Genomic DNA, 21,777 nt, shown 5'->3' with positions numbered 1-21,777 from the left:
CTTTTGATGTACGGTGCTTTGCAACCAACATCTTACCGCTGGTTTGGTGCCTGTTCACTGGGACAATTCTAACTGGAACATCCCCCCTCGTAAGCAAGCTACGCAAACCAGCAAATAAGATGCCATGTTGAGTAGGTGAAGGCAAGACAAACTCAAACCAAAAACCCATTGGCTTAACAATAAAGTGGCAAGGGGAATCACCAATATAACCCTGTTAGTAACTATTTCACTGTAACGTTTACACCTTGTGTGTCCTGTGACAAATACACTTGGATTTTATTTGATATAGTGTGTGTTTTACCAGATTAGGATAAAGGCTAAGGACTAGATCAAGTGTATTATTACCTGGAGTTTTTCCTTATTGTAGGCAACTACTTTCACCACTATTTTAGTCCCCTTACTCCCTCTGTTTAGCACATGGCCTCACATGTGAATTCTTAAAAGAGTCTAATGGTGGATAACATGTGTTGCTACTGTAGATGTAGAAACAACAAACTGCTGTAAAAAACTGCGCAGTCAGCGATTTTAGAATCACAATGTTTATCATATCCAGGTTCATACAAATACATACTCAATAAAAAAAGTATAATATTTAATACAAGGCTCAGATCTTCTGTTTAAGTTACCCCCTTTGCACACATGACAGAATAATGCTTCAATAGATTGCGTACCAAATGGCATGCTTATACCTACATAGTGCACTACCTTTGACCAGAGCCCTATGGACCCTGAACAAAAGTAGTGCACTATATAGGGAATAGAGTGTCGTTTGGGACACACAGCCATGGAAAACCAACCCGCCGACCATAGACTAAAAGTGAAAATCGTGTAATCGTACTTCCTCATAAAAACCTGGATACCGTCCGAGGTGTGTTACCGAGCAACGTACCAGACATCGCTCTGTTCAGTGTACAGGTATAGTGTCTTTGAAAGGTCATTAACAGTTGATCCGACACTCACCATGGTTACCGTTTCTATAACGCGTCGTCGTCAACACATACCACAGTACTTACAAAATGGTGGCTGTCAGAACATCAATAAAACATAAATAGATTCATACATAATTATTACATTAAACGCAAGAACACATAATATATATTTATTATTTATTATTTATTTACATATTTGATTATATATACATATATGTACAACAATTAAATATGTACAATATTTACAAAGACATTGACTGACGTTTAGTCTCATAACAAGGGGAGAGAAACTGTTCCAATCAACACCCTCAAGCCCTTTTCGCTATGTAACAAAGTGAAAAGAAGGAGAAGGAGAAGAGGAGAAGAGAGGAGAAGAGGAGAGGAGAGAAGAGAAGAGGAGAGGAGAGACGAGACGAGAGAAGAGGAGAGGAGAAGAGAGGAGAGAGGAGGAGAGAAGGAGAAGAGGAGAGGAGAGGAGGGAGAAGAGACGAGAAGAGAGGAGAAGAGATAAGAGAGGAGGAGAGGAGAAGAGAAGAGAAGAGAGGAGGAGATGAGAGGAGAAGAGGAGAGGAGAGAGGAGAAGAGATGAGAGGAGAAGAGAGAAGAGAGGAGAAGGAGAAGAGGAGAGGAGAATAGAGGAGATGAGAATAGAGGAGATGAGAGGAGAAAGGAGAAGAGAGGAGAAGGAGAAGAGGAGAGGAGAATAGAGGAGATGAGAATAGAGGAGATGAGAGGAGAAAGGAGAAGAGCGGAGAAGAGAGGAGAGGAGAAGAGGAGAGGAGAAGAGACAAGAGAAGGATACTACTCAACGTCTGGTGCTTGGTTCGTTGTAGTGTGTTCAACAGAGAGAGAGAGAGCAGAGTACACTTAATAAGGATGGAATTCACAGTTGTGTATTTATCCTGACGTTGACCTCCGTCACATCTGACTAACCACCAACACAAGGATACAATTTCACACTGGATAACAGGAAATACCAGTCTTGAGGCAAAGCATTCAGTACCTTCTTCAGCATTTGAAATGATCTCCCCCTTCATATGGTGTACATGGTACGGTCCTAAACCTGACACAGAGGGAGATGTGTACTGTACCAACCAGTGGTGTAGTGGAGGGGAAACAAGTAAACACGGTAGATGCGCTTTTTGCGACCCGGCAATCAGAATTTACCCATCTATAGTTTTACCACTACACCCCAGGTACTAACCCAGGTAGTACGCCCAGGTACTAACCCCAGGAAGTAACCCAGGAACTAACCCAGTTACTAACCCAGGTACTAACCCAGGTAGTAACCCCAGGTAGTAAACCAGATAGTAACCCAGGTAGTAACCCAGGTAGTAACCCAGGTAGTAACTCCAGGTAGTAACCCCAGGTATTAACCCCAGGTACTAACCCAGGTAGTAAGCCAGGTAGTAACTCCAGGTACTAACCCAGGTACTAACCCGGTTACTAACCCAGGTACTAACCCAGGTACTAACCCAGGTACTAACCCAGGTACTAACCCAGGTAGTAACTCCAGGTACTAACCCAGGTACTAACCCAGGTACTAACCCCAGGTACTAACCCAGGTAGTAACCCAGGTAGTAACCCCAGGTAGTAACCCAGGTACTAACCCAGGTAGTAACCCCAGGTAGTAACCCCAGGTAGTAACCCAGGTAGTAACCCAGGTATTAACCCCAGGTAGTAACCCCAGGTAGTAACCCCAGGTAGTAACCCCAGGTAGTAACCCCAGGTAGTAACCCCAGGTATTAACCCCAGGTAGTAACCCCAGGTATTAACCCCAGGTAATAACCCAGGTAGTAACCCCAGGTAGTAACCCAGGTACTAACCCAGGTATTAACCCAGGTACTAACCCAGGTAGTAACCCCAGGTATTAACCCAGGTACTAACCCAGGTATTAACCCAAGGTAGTAACCCAGGTACTAACCCAGGTATTAACCCAAGGTAGTAAACCAGGTATTAACCCCAGGTAGTAACCCCAGGTAGTAACCCAGGTATTAACCCAGGTAGTAACCCCAGGTAGTAACCCCAGGTATTAACCCAAGGTAGTAACCCCAGGTAGTAACCCCAGGTAGTAACCCCAGGTAATAACCCCAGGTAGTAACCCAGGTACTAACCCAGGTATTAACCCAAGGTAGTAACCCAGGTATTAACCCAGGTATTAACCCAGGTACTAACCCAGGTATTAACCCAAGGTAGTAACCCAGGTACTAACCCAGGTATTAACCCAAGGTAGTAACCCAGGTATTCACCCCAGGTAAAAACCCCAGGTAGTAACCCAGGTACTAACCCAGGTATTAACCCCAGGTATTAACCCCAGGTAGTAACCCCAGGTAGTAACCCCAGGTAGTAACCCAGGTATTAACCCCAGGTAGTAACCCAGGTAGTAACCCAGGTACTAACCCCAGGTAGTAACCCAGGTATTAACCCAGGTAGTAACCCCAGGTAGTAACCCCAGGTATTAACCCCAGGTAGTAACCCAGGTAGTAACCCCAGGTAGTAACCCCAGGTAGTATCCCCAGGTAGTAACCCCAGGTATTAACCCCAGGTAGTAACCCAGGTAGTACACCAGGTAGTAACCCCAGGTAGTAACTCCAGGTAGTAACCCCAGGTATTAACCCAGGTAGTAACCCCAGGTATTAACCCCAGGTATTAACCCCAGGTAGTAACCCAGGTAGTAACCCAGGTAGTAACCCCAGGTATTAACCCAGGTAGTAACCCCAGGTATTAACCCCAGGTATTAACCCCAGGTAGTAACCCAGGTAGTAACCCAGGTAGTAACCCCAGGTATTAACCCCAGGTAGTAACCCCAGGTATTAACCCCAGGTAGTAACCCCAGGTAGTACACCAGGTAGTAACCCAGGAATTAACCCCCAGGTAGTAACCCAGGTACTAACCCAGGTATAAACCCCAGGTAGTAACCCAGGTAGTAACCCAGGAATTAACCCCAGGTAGTAACCCAGGTACTAACCCAGGTATAAACCCCAGATAGTAACCCAGGTATTAACCCCAGGTGGTAACCCAGGTACTAACCCAGGTATAAACCCCAGGTAGTAACCCAGGTACTAACCCAGGTATAAACCCCAGGTAGTAACCCAGGTAGTAACCCAGGAATTAACCCCAGGTAGTAACCCCAGTTTGTAACCCCAGGTAGTAACCCCAGGTAGTAACCCCAGGTAGTAACCCAGGTAGTAACCTCAGGTAGTAACCCCAGGTTATAACCCCAGGTAATAACCCCAGGTAGTAACCTCAGGTAGTAACCCCAGGTAATAACCCCAGGTAGTAACCCAGGTAGTAACCCCAGGTAGTAACCCAGGTAGTAACCCAGGTAGTAACCCCAGGTAGTAACCCAGGTAGTAACCCAGGTACTAACCCCAGGTAGTAACCCCAGGTACTAACCCAGTTACTAACCCAGTTACTAACCCAGTTACTAACCCCAACTAGACTTTACCTTCACAGTGCAGAATGTGTCTAACAGACTTGTTGAGGTGATGTTACCTTATTCTACTGTAGTCTGGATGACTGTCACGGTGTGCTGCGCCATCTTTTCCTAACTGAAACCCGTAGACCTACAACGGCTACAGTAAGAAATGCATTTCCGTTTTTCTCTGAATATAAACACCACAATATTAATCTAACTAATGAAGCTACATTTCTAAAAATCCATCCCATAAAAGGGTTTAAAGTCTCTAGTACAGTCAATATTAATAACTGTCAAATGCATTTATTAATTAAATCGCTTTAGCTGTGATGGTCAAATTGAATCAAGGCTCCCTTTTGTTATTTAGTTTTATAACTAAAATGTTTGACTCTATTTAAAGACTTGGATGACTTGTAAACTTAGATTCTTAAATATGCCCTCTGGTTGTCAAACTAGCACTAACCACCATGGTAACAATAGCTGACACTTTAATAACTTGCCAGAGAATTATGCGGCAGCCTGCAAGCTGTGCTGCAGTACGCCGCAACTTTTAAAGGACAGACCATTGTAGTGCTCACTGTAGGAGTAAATACATTTCAAAGGCAGGAGAGGAGATGAGAGGAGAGGAGACTGTATATAGTATCACAGCAGGCCTCCTCAGATATAATAACATACTGTATATAGTATCACAGCAGGCCTCCTCAGCTGTAATAACATACTGTGTATAGTATCACAGCAGGCCTCCTCAGATATAATGGATGGTCGGGGGGATGGCTGGGGGTGGTCAGGGGAATGTTCGGGGGATGGACGGGGGATGGTCGGGGGGATGGCCGGGGGATGGCTGGGGGATGGTCGGGGGATGGCTGGGGGTTGGCTGGGGGATGGTCGGGGGGATGGCTGGGGGATGGCTGGGGGATGGTCGGGGGGGATGGCTGGGGGAATGGCTGGGGGTGGTCGGGGGATGGCTGGGGGTGGTCGGGGGATGTTCGGGGGATGTTCGGGGGATGGACGGGGGATGGCCGGGGGATGGCTGGGGGATGGCTGGGGGATGGTCGGGGGGATGGCTGGGGGTGGTCGGAGGGATGCTCGGGGGATGGACGGGGGGATGGTCGGGGGATGGCCGGGGGATGGCTGGGGGATGGTCAGGGGGATGGCAGGGGGATGGTCGGGAGGATTTTGGGGGGATGGCTGGGGGTGGCCGGGGGATGGTCGGGGGGATGGTCGCGGGGATGGCCGGGGGATGGCCGGGGGATGGCGGATGGCTGGGGGATGGTCGGGGGGATGGCTGGGGGTGGTCGGGGGGATTTTGGGGAGATGGCTGGGGGGTGGCCGGGGGATGGTCGGGGGATGGTCGCGGGGATGGCTGGGGGGATGGCCGGGGGATGGTCGGGGTATGGCCGGGGGGTGGCCGGGGGATGGTCGGGGGATGGCTGGGGGGATGGTCGGGGGGATGGTCGGGGGCCGGAACATAATTATAATCATTTGTACACTGCAAACGGACCACAACTACGCCCCAAAAATGTATTTTTGAAAAATACAATAATTTCATACTTTAATTACATTGAGACACAATCACATATTTTTTTTTTGGGGGGGGGTACTTTGATTTGATTTGAGTAACCCCAGGTAGTAACCCAGGTATTAACCCCAGGTAGTAACCCCAAGTAGTAACCCCAAGTAGTAACCCAGGTCTTAACCCCAGGTAGTAACCCAGGTAGTAAACCAGGTATTAACCCAGGTAGTAACCCCAGGATACTTATGAACAGATTTCCCAAATTAAACAAATGTTTTGTTGAATTCCTGGTGATTTTACAGTCTTTTTTTTTGTACCAAAAACTAAACTACCTCCCAAAGACGTTTGGGGGGGCCCCAAAAATGACTTATGAGTATTCTGGGAAATTGTAACACTTCAAAAATAGACGTCTTGAAGACTTCAGTCAGTGCTTCTTGAAGACTCCAGTCAGTGCTTCTTGAAGACTCCAGTCAGTGCTTCTTGAAGACTCCAGTCAGTGCTTCTTGAAGACTCCAGTCAGTGCTTCTTGAAGACTCCAGTCAGTGCTTCTTGAAGACTCCAGTTAGTGCTTCTTGAAGACTCCAGTCAGTGCTTCTTGAAGACTCCAGTTAGTGCTTCTTGAAGACTCCAGTCAGTGCTTCTTGAAGACTCCAGTCAGTGCTTCTTGAAGACTCCAGTCAGTGCTTCTTGAAGACTCCAGTTAGTGCTTCTTGAAGACTCCAGTCAGTGCTTCTTGAAGACTCCAGTCAGTGCTTCTTGAAGACTCCAGTCAGTGCTTCTTGAAGACTCCAGTCAGTGCTTCTTGAAGACTCCAGTTAGTGCTTCTTGAAGACTCCAGTCAGTGCTTCTTGAAGACTCCAGTTAGTGCTTCTTGAAGACTCCAGTCAGTGCTTCTTGAAGACTCCAGTTAGTGCTTCTTGAAGACTCCAGTCAGTGCTTCTTGAAGACTCCAGTCAGTGCTTCTTGAAGACTCCAGTCAGTGCTTCTTGAAGACTCCAGTCAGTGCTTCTTGAAGACTCCAGTCAGTGCTTCTTGAAGACTCCAGTCAGTGCTTCTTGAAGACTCCAGTCAGTGCTTCTTGAAGACTCCAGTCAGTGCTTCTTGAAGACTTCAGTCAGTGCTTTCTTGCACCCTTAAGAGCTGAGACGTAGGAACCCCAGCAGGGTTTATATGTTACACAGCCCAAGTAAAACCACAGACTAAAGGACGGAAAGGAAGAGAAGAGAACGGAAGACATCAACAGCCTTTCAATAAATCAGTCCAGGGTTCAAAGGTCAATCTCAGTCTGGACACTGATTGGTGGAACGAAAGAGAAGGTAAGGGACTGCATCAACGTCTATACGCACCTCAGAAAAAATATCGGTCCAGAGATTAACGTTCGATCCAGACATTGAAGATCTTTTCTGGACATTGAATGGACCGACAGCACCACTCCAGAACACTATGAGTCATTGTCATTGTCACACCTGTACAGCCAGTCCATTGGGGGCGGTCAGGGGTACTTGGGATCCACAGTCGTAGTCTCGGTCAGCTATGTGGTGCCGGGGTGAGGGTATCCCTTTCTGTCCACTTGTCTGTCCCGGAAACTAGCGATGTAACTCTGAGGAGGGAGAGGGAGAGGGAGAGGGAGAGGGAGGGTGTAGGAGGGAGAGAGAGGGAGAGAGAAGGAGAGGGAGAGGGAGGGTGTAGGAGGGAGAGAGGGAGAGGGAGGGAGAGAGAGCGAGGGAGAGGGAGAGGGGGAGAGGAGAGAAAAGGAAGAGGGAGGGTGTAGTAGGGAGAGAGAGAGAGAGAGAAGGAAAGGGAGAGAGAAGGAAAGGGAGAGAGGGTTTGTCCAGAGCCAAGACAAACAGACAGTGATCGACACAGATGAAGACAGATGAAGACAGATGAAGACAGATGCAGACAGATGAAGACAGATGAAGACAGGCACAGTTTTACAGAAGATATATTGAGAGGCACACATACCTATTTACAGACACTGAAATAGGCACAAATACATATTGACACAGACAGACAGTATTGACACCCATTGAGACAGGCCATTAGATACAGTATTCCCTATAGTGTACTGCTACTGGCCTGGGCCCAAAGGGAAAACGGTGCAATTTGGGACTCAAATACAGGCAGAGAGATCCAGGGTCTTACAGGAGACAGCACGTCCCCATCGAAGCGTAGAGTGTGGTTTGGTTTCCTGTGGTAGGTGATAGGCTCAGGGAGGAGGGGTTTGTTGGTGGTGGTGGTAAATGGAGGAGGGTGGTGGTACTGCTTCTGTCTCTTCTTCTTCTTCCTCACTTCTTTCTGCATCCTCTCTTCCTTCTGGTGGATCCTAATCAACTGGACCCTCCGCTGCTGTCGTCTGAGAACCACTGGAGAGAGAGAGAGAGAGCAAGAGAGCAAGAGAGAGAGAGAGAGAGAGAGAGAGAGAGAGAGAGAGAGAGAGAGAGAGAGAGAGAGAGGAGAGGATGAGAGAGGGAGGGAAGAGAGAGAAAGAGAGAGATGAAGGGTAGAGGGAGAGAGAGACAGGAGGAGAGGATGAGAGAGGGAGGGCAGAGAGAGAAAGAGGGAGATGAAGGGTAGAGAGAGAGAGAGAGAGACAGGAGGAGAGGATGAGAGAGGGAGGGCAGAGAGAGAAAGAGAGAGATAAAGAGAGAGAGAGAGAGAGAGCGAGAGAGAGGGGGGGGGATAAAAAAAGACCAAGAGGAAGAGAGATAAATAAAGACAGTCTGAAACCTCCTCATTGTCCATCCAAAAGCACAAATAGCACAGTCCCCCATTCATACAGCGTCCAGACGGATATAACCTCCTCGTCTTCCATCATTCATACAGCGTCCAGATGAATATAATCTCCTCGTCTTCCATCATTCATACAGCGTCCAGACGGATATAACCTCCTCGTCTTCCATCATTCATACAGCGTCCAGAAGAATATAACCTCCTCGTCTTCCATCATTCATACAGCGTCCAGACGGATATAACCTCCTCGTCTTCCATCATTCATACAGCCTCCTTCTTTTCACATCGTTCAAGACACAATTATCCACCCACCACAATGTCTGGGGATAGTGAAAACGACAACACATTGTGCTGCAGCACAAACAGAATCCTACAATGTTTTGACACCCTCCCCAAAGAAGCATATGACTGATAATACTGCTCCCTGTTCATTATCATTATCAACAGGACTAATGATACTGTTCCCTGTTCATTATCAAGAGGACTAATAACACTGTTCCCTGTACATTATCAAGAGGACTAATACTACTGTTCCCTATTCATTATCATCAGGACTAATAATACTGTTCCCTGTTCATTATCATCAGGACTAATAATACTGTTCCCTGTTCATTATCAACAGGACTAATACTACTGTTCCCTGTTCATTATCAACAGGACTAATACTACTGTTCCCTATTCATTATCATCAGGACTAATAATACTGTTCCCTGTTCATTATCATCAGGACTAATAATACTGTTCCCTGTTCATTATCAACAGGACTAATACTACTGTTCCCTATTCATTATCATCAGGACTAATAATACTGTTCCCTATTCATTATCATCAGGACTAATAATACTGTTCCCTGTTCATTATCAACAGGACTAATACTACTGTTCCCTATTCATTATCATCAGGACTAATAATACTGTTCCCTGTTCATTATCATCAGGACTAATAATACTGTTCCCTGTTCATTATCATCAGGAATAATAATAATGTTCCCTGTTCATTATCAACAGGACTAATACTACTGTTCCCTATTCATTATCATCAGGACTAATAATACTGTTCCCTGTTCATTATCAACAGGACTAATAACACTGTTCCCTGTTCATTATCAACAGGACTAATAATACTGTTCCCTGTTCATTATCATCAGGACTAATAATACTGTTCCCTGTTCATTATCATTATCAACAGGACTAATAATACTGTTCCCTGTTCATTATCATTATCAACAGGACTAATAACACTGTTCCCTGTTCATTATCAAGAGGACTAATAATACTGTTCCCTGTTCATTATCAACAGGACTAATAATACTGTTCCCTGTTCATTATCATTATCAACAGGACTAATAATACTGTTCCCTGTTCATTATCATTATCAACAGGACTAATAACACTGTTCCCTGTTCATTATCAAGAGGACTAATAATACTGTTCCCTGTTCATTATCATCATCGACAGGACTAATAACACTGTTCCCTGTTCATTATCAACAGGACTAATAACACTGTTCCCTGTTCATTATCATCAGGACTAATAACACTGTTCCCTGTTCATTATCAACAGGACTAATACTACTGTTCCCTGTTCATTATCATTATCAACAGGACTAATACTACTGTTCCCTGTTCATTATCATCAGGACTAATAATACTGTTCCCTGTTCATTATCAACAGGACTAATAATACTGTTCCTTGTTCATTATCATTATCAACAGGACTAATACTACTGTTCCCTGTTCATTATCATTATCAACAGGACTAATACTACTGTTCCCTGTTCATTATCATTATCATCAGGACTAATAATACTGTTCCCTTTTCATTATCAACAGGACTAATACTACTGTTCCCTGTTCATTATCATTATCATCAGGACTAATAATACTGTTCCCTTTTCATTATCAACAGGACTAATACTACTGTTCCCTGTTCATTATCATTATCATCAGGACTAATAATACTGTTCCCTTTTCATTATCAACAGGACTAATACTACTGTTCCCTGTTCATTATCATTATCATCGGGACTAATAACACTGTTCCCTGTTCATTATCATTATCAACAGGACTAATAACACTGTTCCTTGTTCATTATCATTATCATCAGGACTAATAATACTGTTCCCTTTTCATTATCAACAGGACTAATAATACTGTTCCCTGTTCATTATCAACAGGACTAATAATACTGTTCCCTGTTCATTATCATTATCAACAGGACTAATAATACTGTTCCCTGTTCATTATCATTATCATCAGGACTAATAATACTGTTCCCTTTTCATTATCATTATCATCAGGACTAATAATACTGTTCCCTGTTCATTATCATTATCAACAGGACTAATAATACTGTTCCCTGTTCATTATCATTATCAACAGGACTAATAATACTGTTCCCTGTTCATTATCATTATCAACAGGACTAATAATACTGTTCCCTGTTCATTATCATTATCAACAGGACTAATAATACTGTTCCCTTTTCATTATCAACAGGACTAATAATACTGTTCCCTTTTCATTATCAAAAGGACTAATAATACTGTTCCTTGTTCATTATCAACAGGACTAATAATACTGTTCCCTGTTCATTATCATTATCATCAGGACTAATACTACTGTTCCCTGTTCATTATCATTATCAACAGGACTAATAATACTGTTCCCTGTTCATTATCAGCAGCAGCAGAATGTGTGTCATATCTGCTGCTCTCTCTCTCTTTTGTGCCTCAACAGTCCACACACAGCCAGAGAGGTAGAGTCACCATCTGTCATTATCTCCACTTAATGATGTCCTCTTTACCCTCCTGTCTGCCGCCCCCTGTCTCTCAACCCTCTTTACCCTCCTGTCTGTCTCTCCCTGTCTCTCAACCCTCTTTACCCTCCTGTCTGTCTCTCCCTGACTCTCAACCCTCTTTACCCTCCTGTCTGTCTCTCCCTGTCTCTCAACCCTCTTTACCCTCCTGTCTGTCTCTCCCTGTCTCTCATCCCTCTTTACCCTCCTGTCTGTCTCTTATCCCTCTTTACCCTCCTGTCTGCCTCTCCCTGTCTCTCAACCCTCTTTACCCTCCTGTCTGTCTCTCCCTGTCTCTCAACCCTCTTTACCCTCCTGTCTGTCTCTCCCTGTCTCTCATCCCTCTTTACCCTCCTGTCTGTCTCTCCCTGTCTCTCAACCCTCTTTACCCTCCTGTCTGCCTCTCCCTGTCTCTCAACCCTCTTTACCCTCCTATCTGCCTCTCCCTGACTCTCAACCCTCTTTACCCTCATGTCTGTCTCTCCCTGTCTCTCAACCCTCTTTACCCTCCTGTCTGTCTCTTATCCCTCTTTACCCTCCTGTCTGCCTCTCCCTGTCTCTCAACCCTCTTTACCCTCCTGTCTGCCTCTCCCTGTCTCTCATCCCTCTTTACCCTCCTATTTGCCTCTCCCTGACTCTCAACCCTCTTTACCCTCCTGTCTGCCTCTCCCTGTCTTTCAACCCTCCTGTCTGCCTCTCCCTGTCTCTCACCCCTCTTTACCCTCCTCTTTTCCTCACCCTGTCTCTTACCCCCTCTAACCCTCCTCTCGATAACTCATTGCCTCTCCCATCCTGTCCCTACCCCCTTGACCTCCCTACCCCATCTTGCCCTGCTTGCTGCCCCCCCCCCCCAACCACCTCTTGACCTCTTTGCTGCCCCCCCTCCCCTCATCCCTCTGCCTCCCTTCACCCTCTTCCCCGCAATCAAAAGGTATAATCTTGGGAGAGTGGGGAGGAGGGGTCCACAAGTTGTTACTATGACAACCACCAGATTCCAACCACAGCGCCAAAGTTTCCTTCCCTTCTCTTGATCTAGAGTACATGCTTTGATCACAAGCCATCACGTGTTCACAGTTTAATCACATTAGATGTGTGACTTCCTGTTAAAGCATAATTATACATATATATAGAACCTCATTCTTTGAAACCTCAGATTATGTGGTGGTATATAGCCTACTTCCAACCTTTGTTAGACTTCAGTGCGGATTTTGACATTATCGATCATAGTCTGCTGCTGAAAAAAACATATGTTTTATGGCTTTACACCCCATTGCTATATTGTGGATAAAGAGTTACCTGTCTAACATAACACAGAGGGTGTTCTTTAATGGAAGCCTCTCCAACATAATCCAGGTAGAATCAGGAATTCCCCAGGGCAGCTGTCTAGGCCCAGTATTTTTTTTCAATCTTTACTAATGACATGCCACGTGCTTTGAGTACAGCCAGAGTGTCTATGTATGCGGATGACTCAACACAGCGACTGAAATGACTGCAACACTTAACAAAGAGCTGTAGTCAATCTCTCCTGGCTCAAAGTGGAGGAGAGATTTACTTATTCACTACTTGTATTTATGAGAGGTATTGACATGTTTAATGCGCTGAGCTGTCTGTCTGAACTACTGGCACACAAACAAAACAGATAAAAATACACCTTATGGAACAACGGGGACAGGGAAGCAACACACACATAGGCACAGACACATGCATACGAACACATGATAACATACACACTATACACACACGTACACATGGATTTTGTAGATATGGTAGTGGTGACCCCATTGATTTGTAGTATTGGGACTTAAAGTAACTTAAAGTTACAGTCAAAAGCTTTCTTTTAAAAGTTAACATTCTGTTAATATAATAATAAATAATATGTTGCTGACTCGTATTTGTGTCCATTGCATGAATGGCAGAAAAGAAACACATTAAAAAACCCCAACCTCAAACTTCTACCTCACAGAGAGCATTTAAAAAATAGTATTTCCTCATTGAGGAGGATGTGCTACTCCAGGGTACGATGAACTGGCCAATCAGTGGCTATAGATCATAGAGGATGAGCTGGCCAATCAGTGGTCTAGAGCGTAGAGTATGAGCTGGCCAATTAGTGGTCTAGAGCGTAGAGGATGAGCTGGCCAATCAGTGGTCTAGAGCATTAATTAATTTTACATTTTAATTAACACACTATTCTGTTGTTGGGGTACGACCACACCATTCTGTTGTTGGGGTACGACCACACCATTCTGTTGTTGGGGTATAAACCCACACCATTCTGTTGTTGGGGTATAAACCCACACCATTCTGTTGTTGGGGTATAAACCCACACCATTCTGTTGTTGGGGTATAAACCCACACCATTCTGTTGTTGGGGTACATCCACACCATTCTGTTGTTGGGGTACATCCACACCATTCTGTTGTTGGGGTGGGACCACACCATTCTGTTGTTGGGGTATAAACCCACACCATTCTGTTGTTGGGGTACATCCACACCATTCTGTTGTTGGGGTACGACCACCCCATTCTGTTGTTGGGGTGGGTCCACACCATTCTGTTGTTGGGGTACGACCACACCATTCTGTAGTTGGGGTGGGTCCACACCATTCTGTAGTTGGGGTACACCCACACCATTCGGTAGTTGGGGTACACCCACACCATTCTGTAGTTGGGGTACACCCACACCATTCTGTAGTTGGGGTACACCCACACCATTCTGTTGTTGGGGTACGACCCACACCATTCTGTTGTTGGGGTACGACCACACCATTCTGTTGTTGGGGTACACCCACACCATTCTGTTGTTGGGGTAACACCACACCATTCTGTTGTTGGGGTGGGTCCACACCATTCTGTTGTGGGGTAAGACCACACCATTCTGTTGTTGGGGTACAACCCACACCATTCTGTTGTTGGGGTACATCCACACCATTCTGTTGTTGGGGTACATCCACACCATTCTGTTGTTGGGTACATCCACACCATTCTGTTGTTGGGGTACATCCACGCCATGCTGTTGTTGGGGTGGGTCCACACCATTCTGTTGTTGGGGTACGACCACACCATTCTTTTGTTGGGGTGGGTCCACACCATTCTGTTGTTGGGGTACGACCACACCATTCTGTTGTTGGGGTACGACCACACCATTCTGTTGTTGGGGTACATCCACACCATTCTGTTGTTGGGGTACATCCACACCATTCTGTTGTTGGGGTACATCCACACCATTCTGTAGTTGGGGTAGTCCCACACCATTCTGTAGTTGGGGTACGACCACACCATTCTGTAGTTGGGGTACGACCACACCATTCTGTTGTTGGGGTACGACCACACCATTCTGTTGTTGGGGTACGACCACCCCATTCTGTTGTTGGGGTACATCCACACCATTCTGTTGTTGGGGTATAAACCCACACCATTCTGTTGTTGGGGTACGACCACACCATTCTGTAGTTGGGGTGGGTCCACACCATTCTGTAGTTGGGGTACACCCACACCATTCGGTAGTTGGGGTACACCCACACCATTCTGTAGTTGGGGTACACCCACACCATTATGTAGTTGGGGTACACCCACACCATTCTGTAGTTGGGGTATAAACCCACACCATTCTGTAGTTGGGGTACGACCACACCATTCTGTTGTTGGGGTACAACCACACCATTCTGTTGTTGGGGTACGACCACACCATTCTGTTGTTGGGGTACGTCCACACCATTCTGTAGTTGGGGTACATCCACACCGTTCTGTAGTTGGGGTACACCCACACCATTCTGTAGTTGGGGTACACCCACACCATTCTGTAGTTGGGGTACACCCACACCATTCTGTAGTTGGGGTATAAACCCACACCATTCTGTAGTTGGGGTACGACCACACCATTCTGTTGTTGGGGTACGACCACACCATTCTGTAGTTGGGGTACACCCACACCATTCTGTAGTTGGGGTACACCCACACCATTCTGTAGTTGGGGTACACCCACACCATTCTGTAGTTGGGGTATAAACCCACACCATTCTGTAGTTGGGGTACGACCACACCATTCTGTTGTTGGGGTACGACCACACCATTCTGTTGTTGGGGTACGACCACACCATTCTGTTGTTGGGGTACGACCACACCATTCTGTTGTTGGGGTACATCCACACCATTCTGTTGTTGGGGTACATCCACACCATTCTGTAGTTGGGGTACATCCACACCATTCTGTAGTTGGGGTACATCCACACCATTCTGTTGTTGGGGTACACCCACACCATTCTGTAGTTGGGGTACGACCACACCATTCTGTTGTTGGGGTACATCCACACCATTCTGTTGTTGGGGTACATCCACCCCATTCTGTAGTTGGGGTACGACCACACCATTCTGTTGTTGGGGTACACCCACACCATTCTGTAGTTGGGTATCCCTCTATTAGGGTTAAACGTCAGGGATCAGACTCACTCTCAGTGTGTGAATATCCCTCGGCGGTGACCTTCCATTGGATGAGGACCCCCAGCAATGCCAGGACAGGCCACACCCCCATGACGACCCAGGTGAACCAGCAGACAGGACGGGGCGGAGCCACCGTGATCCTCTCCGACATGTATCTGTAATAGAGTCAAGGAATAAGAGGGGCATGTGGTATGTTGGAAAACCCCCCGAGGGACCTTATTGCTATTTCAAACTGGTTACCAACTTACATAGAACAATAAGCATTTTTGCATCATACACATGTTATATCGGTCGGCAGCATAGCCTAGTGGTTAGAGTGTAGAGGTGGCAGGGTAGCCTAGTGGTTAGAGTGTAGAGGTGGCAGGGTAGCCTAGTGGTTAGAGTGTAGAGGCAGCAGGGTAGCCTAGTGGTTAGAGTGTAGAGGTGGCTGGGTAGCCTAGTGGTTAGAGTGTAGAGGTAGTGGTTAGAGTGTAGAGGTGGCAGGGTAGCCTAGTGGTTAGAGTGTAGAGGTGGCAGGGTAGCCTAGTGGTTAGAGTGTAGAGGTGGCAGGGTAGCCTAGTGGTTAGAGTGTAGAGGTGGCGGGTAGCCTAGTGGTTAGAGTGTAGAGGTGGCAGGGTAGCCTAGTGGTTAGAGTGTAGAGGTGGCAGGGTAGCCTAGTGGTTAGAGTGTAGAGGCGGCAGGGTAGCCTAGTGGTTAGAGTGTAGAGGTGGCAGGGTAGCCTAGTGGTTAGAGTGTAGAGGAGGCAGGGTAGCCTAGTGGTTAGAGTGTAGAGGAGGCAGGTAGCCTAGTGGTTAGAGTGTAGGGGTGGCAGGGTAGCCTAGTGGTTAGAGTGTAGAGGAGGCAGGGTAGCCTAGTGGTTAGAGTGTAGAGGAGGCAGGGTAGCCTAGTGGTTAGAGTGTAGGGGTGGCAGGGTAGCCTAGTGGTTAGAGTGTAGAGGAGGCAGGGTAGCCTAGTGGTTAGAGTGTAGAGGCAGCAGGGTAGCCTAGTGGTTAGAGTGTAGAGGTGGCAGGTAGCCTAGTGGTTAGAGTGTAGAGGTGGCAGGTAGCCTAGTGGTTAGAGTGTAGAGGTGGCTGGGTAGCCTAGTGGTTAGAGTGTAGAGGTGGCAGGGTAGCCTAGTGGTTAGAGTGTAGAGGCAGCAGGGTAGCCTAGTGGTTAGAGTGTAGAGGTGGCAGGGTAGCCTAGTGGTTAGAGTGTAGAGGTGGCAGGGTAGCCTAGTGGTTAGAGTGTAGAGGTGGCAGGGTAGCCTAGTGGTTAGAGTGTAGAGGTGGCAGGGTAGCCTAGTGGTTAGAGTGTAGAGGAGGCAGGGTAGCCTAGTGGTTAGAGTGTAGAGGCAGCAGGGTAGCCTAGTGGTTAGAGTGTAGAGGTGGCTGGGTAGCCTAGTGGTTAGAGTGTAGAGGTGGCAGGGTAGCCTAGTGGTTAGAGTGTAGAGGTGGCTGGGTAGCCTAGTGGTTAGAGTGTAGAGGTGGCAGGGTAGCCTAGTGGTTCGAGTGTAGAGGAGGCAGGGTAGCCTAGTGGTTAGAGTGTAGAGGCGGCAGGGTAGCCTAGTGGTTAGAGTGTAGAGGAGGCAGGGTAGCCTAGTGGTTAGAGTGTAGAGGCGGCAGGGTAGCCTAGTGGTTAGAGTGTAGAGGCAGCAGGGTAGCCTAGTGGTTAGAGTGTAGAGGTGGCAGGGTAGCCTAGTGGTTAGAGTGTAGAGGTGGCAGGGTAGCCTAGTGGTTAGAGTGTAGAGGTGGCAGGGTAGCCTAGTGGTTAGAGTGTAGAGGTGGCAGGGTAGCCTAGTGGTTAGAGTGTAGAGGAGGCAGGGTAGCCTAGTGGTTAGAGTGTAGAGGCAGCAGGGTAGCCTAGTGGTTAGAGTGTAGAGGTGGCTGGGTAGCCTAGTGGTTAGAGTGTAGAGGTGGCAGGGTAGCCTAGTGGTTAGAGTGTAGAGGTGGCTGGGTAGCCTAGTGGTTAGAGTGTAGAGGTGGCAGGGTAGCCTAGTGGTTAGAGTGTAGAGGTGGCAGGGTAGCCTAGTGGTTAGAGTGTAGAGGCGGCAGGGTAACCTAGTGGTTAGAGTGTAGAGGCGGCAGGGTAGCCTAGTGGTTAGAGTGTAGAGGTGGCAGGGTAGCCTAGTGGTTAGAGTGTAGAGGTGGCAGGGTAGCCTAGTGGTTAGAGTGTAGAGGTGGCAGGGTAGCCTAGTGGTTAGAGTGTAGAGGTGGCAGGGTAGCCTAGTGGTTAGAGTGTAGAGGCAGCAGGGTAGCCTAGTGGTTAGAGTGTAGAGGTGGCAGGGTAGCCTAGTGGTTAGAGTGTAGAGGTGGCAGCGTAGCCTAGTGGTTAGAGCGTTGGACTAGTAACCGGAAGGTTGCAAGTTCAAACCCCCGAGCTGACAAGGTGCAAATGTCTCGTTCTACCACTGAACAGTTAATGAACCCACTGTTCCTAGGCAGTCATTGAAAATAAGATTTTGTTCTTAACTGACTTGCCTACTTAAATAAAGGTAAAATAAAAAATATTGTCTGAAAGAACAAACGTTGAAATGCTGTGTCAGCTAATCAGCATCCAGGATCCAAACTACCCAGTTTATAATATATATTTAGCTATAATTATATAAGAATGTTTAAGACAGCAGTTTAATTCCCTTTAAAAAAAGCTGAACCTTCTTTCACAATCATAGAACTAAGCAGATTCCTTCAGTGGTCTGGACAACTTCTGAAACCACAGGCGTTTAATTTATGCTCTTTAGCAGAAACATATTTTCCCCAAAGCCACTTACAGTGTTATCTTACAGTAATGTTATCTTACAGTAGTGTTATCTCTCAGTAGTGTTGTCTTACAGTAGTGTTATCTCTCAGTAGTGTTATCTTACAGTAGTGTTATCTTACAGTAATGTTATCTCTCAGTAGTGTTATCTTACAGTAATGTTATCTCTCAGTAGTGTTATCTTACAGTAGTGTTATCTTACAGTAGTGTTATCTTACAGTAATGTTATCTTACAGTAGTGTTATTTTACAGTAGTGCATGTAAAGATTTGAATACATTTTCATATGGGTGGCCTCCACAATCCTGGTGTTGGAAGCACCTCTCTCTACCAGCTGAGCAACAGAGGAGAGGAGAGAAGAGGAGGGGTGAGGAGGAAAGAGGAGAGGAGGGGTGAGGAGGAGAGAGGAGAGGAGGGGTGAGGAGGAGAGAGGAGAGGCGGGGTGAGGAGGAGAGAGGAGAGGAGGGGTGAGGAGGAGAGAGGAGAGGAGGGGTGAGGAGGGGTGAGGAGGAGAGAGGAGAGGAGGGGTGAGGAGGAGAGAGGAGAGGGGAATGGTGAGGAGGAGAACAGGAGAGGGGAGGAGTGAGGAGAGTGAAGTGGTGAGGAGAGGAGGAGAGGGGTGATGAGGAGAGAGGAGAGGAGGGTGAGGAGAGGAGGAGAGGGGAGTGGTGAGGAGGAGAAGAGGAGAGGGGAGGAGTGAGGAGAGGGTAGTGATGAGGAGAGGAGGAGAGGAGAGGAGGAGATGGGAGTAGTGAGAAGGAGAAGAGGAGAGGGGAGGAGTGGGGAGAGGGTAGTGGTGAGGAGAGGAGGAGAGGAGAAGGGTGAGGAGGGGTGAGGAGAGGAGGTGAGGGGAGAGGTGAGAAGAGGAGGAGAGGGGAGAGGTGAGTAGAGGAGGAGAGGGGAGGAGTGGGAAGAGGGGAGCGGTGAGAATGTGTGAGGGGTGAGGAGAGTGGTGAGGAGAGGAGAGGTGAGCAGAGGAGGAGAGGGGAGAGGAGAGGAGAGGTGAGCAGAGGAGGAGAGGGGAGAGGAGAGGAGAGGAGAGGAGAGGTGAGGAGAGGAGAGGAGAGGAGAGGTGAGGAGAGGAGAGGTGAGCAGAGGAGGAGAGGGGAGAGGAGAGGTGAGGAGAGGAGAGGAGAGGTGAGGAGAGGAGAGGAGAAAGCCCTAACTACAACACCAACATACCTGACCAGAGCGAACAGCTCGAGGAAGTAGTCCACAGTGACGGTGATGACAGCCGAGCCGAACACAGCGGTTGAGAGGGTGGTGAAGAAGCGCTGCCATTGGAGGGTGAGGACGGCAAACAGCATGCCTGACCCCAGCAACACCCCCAGGGGCACCCACACCGTCCGGGGGTGGTGGAGCTCCTCCATTACCACCTGAATGGGGATTCAATCAACCAATCAACCAAACAACCAATCAAATGAACCGTATTATACGCATAAGGAAACGTGATATGTGAGCAGGGGTAACGTGAACACTAGTGTTACGAATCCCTTTGGCCCGGCAGTTTAGGGGGGATGGTAACGAGACCCGTAACATACATTGAGGGAAAAAAAGTATTTGATCCCCTGCTGATTTTGTACGTTTACCCACTGACAAAGATATGATCAGTCTATAATTTTAATGGTAAGTTTATTTGAACAGTGAGAGACAAAATATCCAGAAAAACGCATGTCAAAAATGTTATAAATTGATTTGCATTTTAATGAGGGAAATAAGTATTTGAACCCTTTTAAACCCCTGGACACCTGTCCACAGAGGCAATCAATCAGATTCCAAACTCTCCACCATGGCCAAGACCAAAGATGTCAGGGAGAAGATTGTAGACCTACACAATGCTGGAATGGGCTACAAGACCATCACCAAGCAACTTGGTGAGAAGGTGACAACAGTTGGTGCGATTATTCGCAAATGGAAGAAACACAAAAGAACTGTCAATCTCTCTCGGCCTGGGGCTCCATGTAAGATCTCACCTCGTGGAGTTGCAATGATCATGAGAACGGTGAGGAATCAGCCCAGAACTACACGGGAGGATCGATATTATGGAGCTAATTTTGAATATTTTTTGCTGTTGTTGCGACTGCAATTTCCGGTTAATTTCTCAGCCAAACTTGAAGAACAAACGGAGCTAATTTGCCTACAAAAATAAAAACAAAAAATAATATTTTGGGAAAAAATGTACTTTGGCAATCTATCTGGGAGTCTCGTGAGTGAAAACATCCGAAGTTCATCAAAGGTAAACGATTTAACTTGATTGCTTTTTCTGATTTTCGTGACAAGGTTGCCTGCTGCTAGCAAGGCATAATGCTATGCTAGGCAATCGATAAACTTACACAAATGCTTGTCTAGCTTTGGCTGTAAAGCATATTTTGAAAATCTGAGATGACAGGGTGATTAACAAAAGGCTAAGCTGTGTTCCAATATATTTCACTTGTGATTTTCATGAATCGGAATATTTTCTAGGAAGATTTATGTCCGTTGCGTTATGCTCATTAGTGTTAGATGATGACAACAGTCCCGTTCACGGGATGGGGTGTCACTAGAAGTTAATGCACACCATGCAATAATCTGAGTACAGTACTCAGACAACAAAACAAGCCATACAGATACACGCCATGTTGTGGAGTCAACAGAAGTCAGAAATAGCATTATAACTATTCACTTACCTTTGATGATCTTCATCAGAATGCACTCCCAGGAATCCCAGTTCCACAATAAATGTTTGATTTGTTCGAGAAAGTTCCTTATTTATGTCCAAATACCTCCTTTTTGTTCGCACGCACAAATTCACGATGCGCAGGCAAGTCCATGCGAAACTTCAGACGAAAAGCTATATTACAGTTCGTAGAAACATGTCAAACGAAGTACAGAATCAATCTTTAGTATGTTTTTATCATAAATCTTCAATAATGTTCCAACCGGAGAATTCCTTTGTCTGTAGAATTGCAATGGAACTCAAGCTAATGGTCAGCTAATGGCACTCTGCCAGACCTCTGACTCAATCCCTTCTCATTCGCCCCCAATTCGCAGGAGAAGCCTCAAACAAGGTTCTTAAAGACTGTTGACATCTAGTGGAAGCCTTGGGAAGTGCAATATGACCCCACATGTTTTTGATAGGGAATGAGTTGAAAAACTACACACCTCAGATTTCACACTTCCTGGTTGGATTTTTTCTCAGGTTTTTGCCTGCCATATGAGTTCTGTTATTGTTATGCAGGTGA

The 21,777-nt window shown here is 46.6% G+C and overlaps 1 protein-coding gene across 1 annotated transcript in view; it reads right to left on the bottom strand.

Moving 5' to 3' along the window:
• Nucleotides 1–5,814: 5,814 nt before the first annotated feature.
• The window catches only part of tmem198a (transmembrane protein 198a), a 50,877-nt gene continuing 34,914 nt past the window's right edge, over nucleotides 5,815–21,777 (bottom strand). Inside the window, 5 exon segments of the mRNA XM_046361221.1 lie at nucleotides 5,815–7,422; nucleotides 7,425–7,460; nucleotides 8,006–8,226; nucleotides 15,835–15,980; nucleotides 19,739–19,932. Of these exon segments, the coding sequence (XP_046217177.1) occupies nucleotides 7,321–7,422; nucleotides 7,425–7,460; nucleotides 8,006–8,226; nucleotides 15,835–15,980; nucleotides 19,739–19,932 (699 nt within the window). The 3' untranslated portion in view covers nucleotides 5,815–7,320.

The sequence above is a fragment of the Oncorhynchus gorbuscha genome, linkage group LG09 (assembly GCF_021184085.1).
Source record: "Oncorhynchus gorbuscha isolate QuinsamMale2020 ecotype Even-year linkage group LG09, OgorEven_v1.0, whole genome shotgun sequence".
Lineage (NCBI taxonomy): Eukaryota > Metazoa > Chordata > Actinopteri > Salmoniformes > Salmonidae > Oncorhynchus > Oncorhynchus gorbuscha.
Note: the sequence above shows the minus strand (reverse complement) of the source record. Positions and strands in the feature narration are given on the sequence as shown.